This window comes from Nematolebias whitei, chromosome 5, assembly GCF_014905685.2.
Source record: "Nematolebias whitei isolate Nwh7 chromosome 5, NemWhi1, whole genome shotgun sequence".
Lineage (NCBI taxonomy): Eukaryota > Metazoa > Chordata > Actinopteri > Cyprinodontiformes > Rivulidae > Nematolebias > Nematolebias whitei.
The window spans coordinates 39,499,971-39,508,648 of record NC_056502.1 but is presented as its reverse complement, the minus strand read 5'-3'; the positions used below and the strand labels follow the sequence as shown (position 1 = coordinate 39,508,648).

The window sequence follows — 8,678 nt, the reverse complement described above, 5'->3', positions numbered from 1 at the left end:
GGGAAACTAAACAGCCACTGGCCAAAAGGATGGCCCAGCACAGAAGATCAACATCATCAGGCCAGGACTCTGCGGTCTACAGTCATCTCCAGGCCAGCGGTCACTCTTTCAGGGATGAAGATGTTCACATCCTGGACAGAGAGGAACGATGGTTTGAGAGAGGAGTAAAGGAGGCCATCTTTGTGAAAAGAAATTGTCCATCATTAAACAGGGTGGAGGCCTCCGGGTTCAAGTGTCTCCCTCTTATAATGCTGTGATTGCTAGTATCACTCAGCCCTCTGTGAATAGTAAACAGCCATCAGTGTGCTAATGATCCATTGTTAGGCTGATGGTCCTCCTTGAGCATGTGATCAGCTGGTTTTGGTTGTCAGCAGCAAACTGGTTGATCCACTCTGAGAAGGTGCTATTTAAGAGACTGGGCTGAATACAGCACCTCAGACTGAGGAAGTCTTTCAGATGAGAGACGAAACGTTTCTACATTTTTTGCTTTGTTTTTTGTTTTTTTTTGAATGTCCAGAGGACCAGATTGAACTTTTTTGGATTTTTCTACCTGGATTATTGAGCATGCATCAGGATACTAGACAGAGTGTTGCATAATATTTTCATCACCTCAGATCTAATTTTAAGGTCACAAATCAAGGTCAGACATTATTACAAGGTCTTTACTTGTCTGGGCCATTGTTATAGATTACTGTACAATTGTTTGTCGAATGCCTTTAATGTGCTGTATGCAGTACTCTTGTTACTTGTTTATTATGGAATAGAGCAACACATCTGGATTCTCAGTCTTTGAGCAATGATGCCGACATTTTTGGGAGCGTTGCTCAACTTTAGGTGGTCAACTCAACTCCTTCAGTGTTTGCTTTAAAAAATTAGATAAAAAGAAGCCAGTTTTTCTTAGAAAATGTTTATGCGCACAAAATTTATAGTTTGTCAGACAAGTAATTATTTAGTGTCACTGCCAATCAACCATCACTGTTGTAGCAAATTTACCATGAATATTTATTGAAGTTCGTCAGATTTGATGAATGTCGCCACCTAGTGGCCTGATATGGAATCATCTATTGAGTTCTATATTGGTTTTAAGGTTATGAGTGGAAGTAACTGAAATAAATATATTACAGTAGTTCCTAGATACTTTGCGGTTTGCTTTTCACGGACTCACTCTTTTGAGCTTTTTCAAAGTAAGATTGGACATGACACACAGTTGGCTGATTGATGGATGAGCCGGGCGATCGGCATGAAATTTTCATGTAAAATTAATTATTTAAAATTATTTAGCACCTGCTGCACCTGTGTGCAGCCCATAGCTGCAGGAGAAGCTTCCTCTTTTATTTCCGCTCTGCAGTGGAGAAGTGGGCGTGGCCGAGAGCGCTGGCAGGTGGCAGCGCTCTTTTAGAGCATTTAGAGTTTAGAAACATTGTTTGGAATACTGCAAGTGTGGGAAGGTTTTAAAACGCCTTATATATATACATATATATATATATATATATATACACATGCATACATACTAAAATAAAATAAACTTCTACCTACTACTTGTACTACTATTCGGTTTTTCATTTATCGGAAGCCCCACAATAAACGAGGGACTATTGTATTATTTTTAACATGCTAACTAACAAAATGGCTGCAATGGCGCTATACATTTCTCTGTTTTCTGAACCAAATAAAAATATCAGTTTGCCTTTTTTTCACCATGCAAAATGTGATACAGAGCTTTGTGGGCACAACTATGCTGTTATTTGCAGTTTTACTTTGTCTGTTTTTACCCAAAAGGTGGTGTAGTCAATTAAAGGAATTACAAGTATTGTGCTCTAATTCTTTGATAATTTAGCTTTGCAATAAAATAGTAAAGCCACTAAATGGGTTGCTCTCTGCAGGTGTTTATGGAGGAAATGAACAAAAAGTTTCCAGAAATTCAACATGCCACAAAATCCTGCAAACACAAGAGCTCTCCCAAACAAGTTTCCCCCAGCAAGCGGCCACTCACAAGTAAGAAGACCACAGTTTACTACAAAAAAAAAAATTAGAACAAACTTTAAAGTCAGTGGTGATTCAATGACTACCAGTTATTATATTATCAAATCTAATACTTAACTCTCGTATGCTTGATTTTCCACGCAGAGAGGAGAAGCACGATGAAGCTGCCGCCTGTTGTACCCGTCCCCCTGGAGCACCTTGACCCCCAGACTCCCCCGCTCACTCAGCTGGTCAGTCAGTGGCAGAAACTTTGGCACCTGGCTGTGGCGAGACAGAATCGCTTGGCACAACACCAACAAATGCTCAGAGAGGTGACTATGGATTTCCAGAATATCTTTACAATTGTGACAAAGCTTGAAGAGCAATGCAGTATACTCCTGGAGTTAGTTTTGTGATGTATTTATTTATTTTCAGATGGAGCAATTTGCCAACTTTGACTTCAATGTTTGGCGAAAGCGTTACATGCAGTGGATCAGTCATATGAAGTCTCGGATCTTAGACGTGTTCCGGACTATTGACCGAGACCAGGATGGACGGATCAGCCAGAAAGAGTTCATTGATTATGTTCTTGCTTCTAGTAAGACTCCATGTTGGTGGTCGCAAGTTTAAATAACTGTTCTCTGTTCAAATCTGTGAAGTTATAGTCTTTTTTTCATCCAACTCCTCAATTGTAGAATTTCCAACAAACTCCCTGGAGATGAATGCAGTGGCAAACATTTTCGACACAAACAACGACGGCTTCATTGACTACTATGAGTTTATAAGTGCTCTGCATCCTAGCAGGGACCCCTACAGGAAAACACTGGATGCAGATCAGATCAATGAAGAGGTAGGAGCAGAGTTTGCACTGTCACTTAGAAAAGTGGGGTGTTTATTGTCACAAGAGGCTGGTGCTGGTGAACCCAATGGAGCAGGCAGGCAGGTAAGAACTCAGGATGTACAGGTATATGAAAAATAAGAGATTTATTAACAAAACAAAGAGCTGATAGGGCAGCAAATCAAACATATACTGTAATGATGGGGGGGCTCACAATAAAGACGGGTCATCACCAGTGAACAGTAGACAATGCCAGGACAAAGACTAACACAGAGACACATACTTATATACAGGAAACACCAATTAGACCAAGTGAAAGCACCTGTGAGTAATCGCAGACGCCAGAGAAAGAGACAGAGGATGCAAGACATAAACACAACATAAGATGGGGCTAGATACTAAAGAAACACAAACCCTATGAAGAGAAACAGAGGATCAGGGGGAACTCAGACAAACATGACACCCGGTACAAAACCACAACTCCTACATTTATTGCCTTTCATTATTGTGTTTCTTTTTTTACATGTAGGTGAGTCGACAGGTGTCACTTTGTAACTGTCCCAAAAAATTCCAAGTGGAGCAAATAAGTGCCAACAGATACAGGGTGAGCCTTTGTTAATGATATGTTTTAATCTTCACATATACTGGTTTTCCTTCCTTTGTGATATAAGCATGAAAGAAATCCTGCACAAAAAAATGTGGCGTTTAAAGCAATGACTGCTTCAGAACAATAAAAGTGTCACCTCTATTCCTATTCCAACATCAACTTGTGTTTTCTTCTTTGTTGGTTTGCTGAAGTTTGGAGATTCCCAACAGCTGCGGATGGTTCGAATCCTGCGGAGCACATTGATGGTCAGGGTGGGAGGAGGCTGGACTGCTCTTGATGAATTCCTGGTAAAGAATGACCCCTGCAGAGGTCGGTAACAGTTATTTTATTAATTTTTTTAACAAATCAAGACACTTTTTTTCTAAACCATACTCTTGGAAAATATATATGTATTTTTGCTTCTGCAATTTTTTGACTAGTCTGTGTTGTACCTTCTTCAAATGGTTTCCTCACTTTTTTTGAATACAGATAAACTGATTTTACATTAGCTAAGTATCAGTTGTGGCCATTTTAAGGGTTTTGTCACCGCCATATGCTTAAATGTAAACTGACCACCCTGCTCATTTGAGGAAATTATGGTTTCTAGTTTTTATATTGCTTAGCAGTATTGTTTCCTAAAATGATTTTAACTGGGGTGGCCAAATGTTAATCTATGGAGGTCAAGACCACCATTGACCACCCCCTGGCTCTGCCATTGTGCTTGGTGGTGGATAAAATATCTCCCTTTGCTTGCCAGGATCCATCACTGTACTCTGGCTCAGGCAAGCAAACACCAGCAACACCAACAACAAAAATCCATCTCTATATTTGTAGATCTTGTAACTCATACTCACTTGAATATCTTGCACCAAAAGCATTAAGGTTTACTTGTGTTCCCAGGTCAATACCAGTCCAAAAAAACAGTCATCTCAAAAACTACAAATATTTTACCATTCACATCCCTTTGTGACCTGGGACATTAGCACTGATAATTATTTTGAGACTGCATCATCCATAAGTTGTGGGAGGTTTAATGGCCTTCATGGCAGATCTGAACTTGTCTTATACTCAGTAATTAAGATTTAATTTACTTAAAACTTTTGAGAAAATGAAAGTATAATAATAACAATAAACAAATGTGTAATTATATATAAGAAGTGATATTTGGTCATTTTTTGTTTTTAGTTGACACCTTTTGATGATCTTTGAAATGGCAGATAAATGACAAGTTTCACTGTATTTTGTCTCATTGTGTCATCAACAGTGAAAGGTCGGACCAACCTGAAGATCAAAGAGAAATACTTGTCACCAGCAGGAAGCACCACTAAGGGTTTGGCTGTCAGCAGGTCCAACTCGAGCCTCAGTTTGTACAGCAGCGCTTCTGCACCCACCAGCCCCATGACCCGCAAGGTCAAGCACTGATGTGCACAGATCTCAGTTTGCTTTAGAAGACTGATTGGTTTCTAAATCTTTCAGACTGTTCAGATTTTGACTTGTGTAATGTTTCTGGATTCAGGCATTACTTCGCAGGAGCTTCTCAGGTGACCGGTGCATCCGTCCCAGGAGCTCCATAGCAGCTCTGGGGTCTGAGCTTCAGTTTGTCCCAACAGGGGAAGACAGCACTCCTTCGCCTTCAGGTCAGAAAAACATGCTTTGATCTGCATCCTGCTGCATTAATCTGTTTGTTCAATGAAGTGTTGACTCCGCTCCTGTTTTCAGATGAAGCTGACAGGCTGCCCACATGATTACAGCTGCCTCTGAGCATCCTGTTGAAGCCGCAGCGCTCAGCCCAAACACAGCCTTGGAGCAGCAAAACACGGAGATAATCAGAAGCAAAGTAAGGAAGGGTCCAAGACAACAGTACAGTGCGTCACATGTGCCTGACTGAACCTGGAGGAAAAGTACTGCACTGAGTCTGCATGAAGATAATATATTTATGTGGAAAAAGAAGGGCTCATTTCTGCTTTACAAAAGCCTTTTTCTCTACTTGCATATCAATAATTTACCTGATTGTGTGTAAAGTTGGACGTTCTGCATGATGCTTAATTGCATGGCATCAGAGCAGCTTTTCAGCTTGCTGTGCTTTTCTGGCTGTGAAACTAAGCAGAGACAGGCAGCAGTAGACCCAAACACATACAGCTAGAACTCACATAGATAGCATGTGAAGGCGTCGTGCTGTCTGACTGTCCTGAGGGTCCAAATAAAGAACCATCACATACCAAAACCATGATCCGCTACAGTCTGCTGTTCTTAAGATTGTTTTGATTTTACAGAAAAACTGTGGTTGGCAGGCCCACATTGTTTCTGTCATTTAACCTTTTTTGACATGTTTTCTTTTTTTATATTTGGACATTTTTTTTATATTTACTTAAAAATGTTTTAAACACTGGAGATTATGGATGGAGCACTGCACTAAAATATGAGCAAACGCTATTGATTTGTAGAGATTAATTTCTCAGGACTCGCTGTATTTCTGTGGAACATGTAGATGTGTTGTTTTTTTACTTCCTAGATTACGTTTTTGTTTGATCAAACTTCTCATACATTTGCACTTTTCTGTCTGTGACTACTGTACATATGTTGTTTTGTTTAGGAGAAAACCTGAGAGTTGGCGTGAATGCAGTGAAGTTGAAAACAAACTGTAAATTAAGCTTGTTTTTTTTTTTTTTAATTGATGAGTATGAATTTAAGATGATGGTCTTTTTATGTATTCAATTTTCTTAACAGAGTCGATAGTTTTAATGTTTTACTGTTCAGAAACTTTAAAATTATTTCTACCGTAGTCCATTATCTGAGTGTAAAATGTGTTCATGAAATGAAACTATGCTTCTCCGAATGATTTATGATCCTGGGAAAAGACAAATGTGCATTATCTGAGCAGAAGCAGTGATTTACCAGTGCATTTTTCTTTTGCTTCTCCCCTTTATCAACTGCGCAGGCTGTCCAGTATTCTGCTTTATCTGTTTTATACTGTTATTTCATTAGAGATCAATTGAAACTAAAGTCTGTGTTAGGGCAGGATTTGTTCTATGCATTTGTCAAAGGGATCTTTTTAAAGCTGAAACATTTTTACATGAAGTACATTTCCCCCAGCTTTGAGAACGATGAAATGTTTTATAGAAATATGAAAGCCAGATTTGACTCTTGTTGCTATGCAGTCTAAACTTTAAGTACTGTAAACGCTTCCTGCTCACGTTCTGATGTCAAACTTAGTAAAAATTGTATAATGACTTGTATAAATGTTTTTGTAATAAAATCACGCATTTTGTGATGAGTTTTCTCAAATCCTTGTGCTGATTTTTGCTGTAGCAGTCACAATTATCCATCCATCCATTATCTTTACCCACTTCTTCCTTTTTTGGGTCATGGGGGTCACTGGTGCCCTTATCCAGCAGTCACTCTGCGAGAGGTGTGGGACACCTTGGACAGGTCTCCAGTCCATCACAGGGACAAACAAGACAACCATTCACTCTCTCACTCACACCTAGGGACAATTTATAGTTACCAATCAGTCTAACATGCATGTTTTAGTCCGTGGTAGAAAACCAGAGTACCCTGAGAAAAGCCACGCATACATGGAGAGATCATACAAACTCCACCCAGAAAGGTCTTGGGCCGGGAGTTGTACCGGCAATCTTCTCACTGAGAGGTGGAAGCTCTACCAACTGAGCCACCGGACAGTGGACGCTGTAATTCTCAAATAGAAGTTTGGCTTTTCTGGTTTCCCAGATCACATTGAGTAATCCAGAGAGAAGCCAAAGTGAGAGGAAACCAATAGCCTGATTGTCACTCTGAGCTTCATAGACCTTTGATGGGACAAAATTCTAGAAGAATAACTAGAACTGATCTGAACTTTATGACAGAGTGGCTCCATGGAAGCTTAGTAGCTGCCTAAGACCCTCAGACTGCCAGAAAGATTCTTTGGTCATATGAAACCAAAATTTAACTGTTTAGCCTCATCACTAAACTTTATTTATGCCTAAAGGAAACCAGGCACCACCCAAAATTAGTTCAGCAGTGAAGCATGGAGGTGGCAGCATCAAGCTGTGGGATGTGTTTCAGTAGCAGGGTTTGGAAAAATGATCAGAGTTGAGTCAAAGCGTTGTGGTGCAAGTTACAGAGATATTGTCAATGAAAACATCTTCCACAATACCCAGGACCTCAGTAAATTGAAATAAATTTACAAACTTGTTTAACAGTATTAAGCTATAATTTTGTCTTATATAGGTGCATCAGGGGCAGCACGGTGGCACAACTGGTAGAGCTGCTGCCTCTCAGCGAGCAGGTTACCTCGTTTCAAATCTCGGTCCAGGGGCCTTTCTGGGTGGAGTTTGTATGTTCTTTTCGTGCTTGCGTGGGTTTTCTCTGGGCACTCTGGTTTCCTCCCACAGACAAAAAACATACATGCTAGACTGAATGGTAATTCTAACTTGTCCCTAGGTGTGAGTGAGAGAGTGAATGGTTGTTTGTCTCGTTAAACTCTATGTGTCCCTGTGATGGACTGGAGACCTGTCCACTCTCCACTGCAAACGAGTGACCATATGCAATCCACGCAGGCCCATACGTTCTCTCCAGAGTGGAGGCTTTGCTACAGTAGATCAAAAATTATTACACGAAACATCCAGTAAAGAGGTATTAAAACGGGATCACATTGAGAATGAGTATGAGTGCCCCTCGCAAAGTGATTGCTGGACATGGGTACCAGCGACCCCCATGACCCAAAATGGAAGAAGTGGGTAAAAGATAATGGATGGATGGATGGACAGGTGCATCAGGTTACAATAAAACAAAAACTGCTAAAAGCTTAGAGGGTGTAAATACTATCTAAAATTACTGTATGTCTTATGTTGGTTATTGTGGGATGTGCACTGTCTAACTAATAAAGCTCCAGATCCTAGAGGAACAGTGGGTCAGCAGTAACTGTAGCAACAGGTTGAGGCTAAAGGTCAGGTGTTCATTGCATCATATTTCAGATATTTTCCAGTTTTGTATTCCCAATGGAAAACATTTCATCTGTGGATCCTCAGCCCAGGCTGCTCTCCTGTTGATGTGTATCAAGTGAGACTTTCAGATATGTCCAGAACAAAAAGTGTTGAAAACACACATTTATTTATTTTAACACAGAGCCCAGCAGCTGTAAGAAAGACATTGACTCAGTGTTGCAGCAGTGATGCAGATTTCCCTCAACACAGCTCTAAAGCTGTGTTTGGCCATTGGTGTCTTCAGTTTGCAATATAAAGACATGTTAAAAATTACAAGAATATGGTATGGTATGGTATAAAGTTTATTCAT

General features: G+C 40.1%; 1 protein-coding gene and 1 long non-coding RNA gene across 2 annotated transcripts in view; both read left to right on the top strand.

Annotated features, from left to right (window-relative positions):
- Positions 1-2,378, top strand: part of LOC119410405 (microtubule-actin cross-linking factor 1-like) — a 3,878-nt gene extending 1,500 nt beyond the window's left edge. The window contains exons 4-5 of the mRNA XM_037677317.1: positions 1,884-1,995; positions 2,128-2,378. Of these exons, the coding sequence (XP_037533245.1) occupies positions 1,884-1,995; positions 2,128-2,378 (363 nt within the window). The remainder of the gene's footprint in view (positions 1-1,883; positions 1,996-2,127) is intronic.
- A 1,001-nt stretch (positions 2,379-3,379) lies between these two features.
- On the top strand, positions 3,380-4,676 carry LOC119409556. Its single transcript, XR_005186795.1, has 3 exons — positions 3,380-3,404; positions 3,599-3,716; positions 4,651-4,676. It is a non-coding gene; the product is annotated as an uncharacterized LOC119409556 (long non-coding RNA).
- The last annotated feature ends 4,002 nt before the right edge of the window (positions 4,677-8,678 follow it).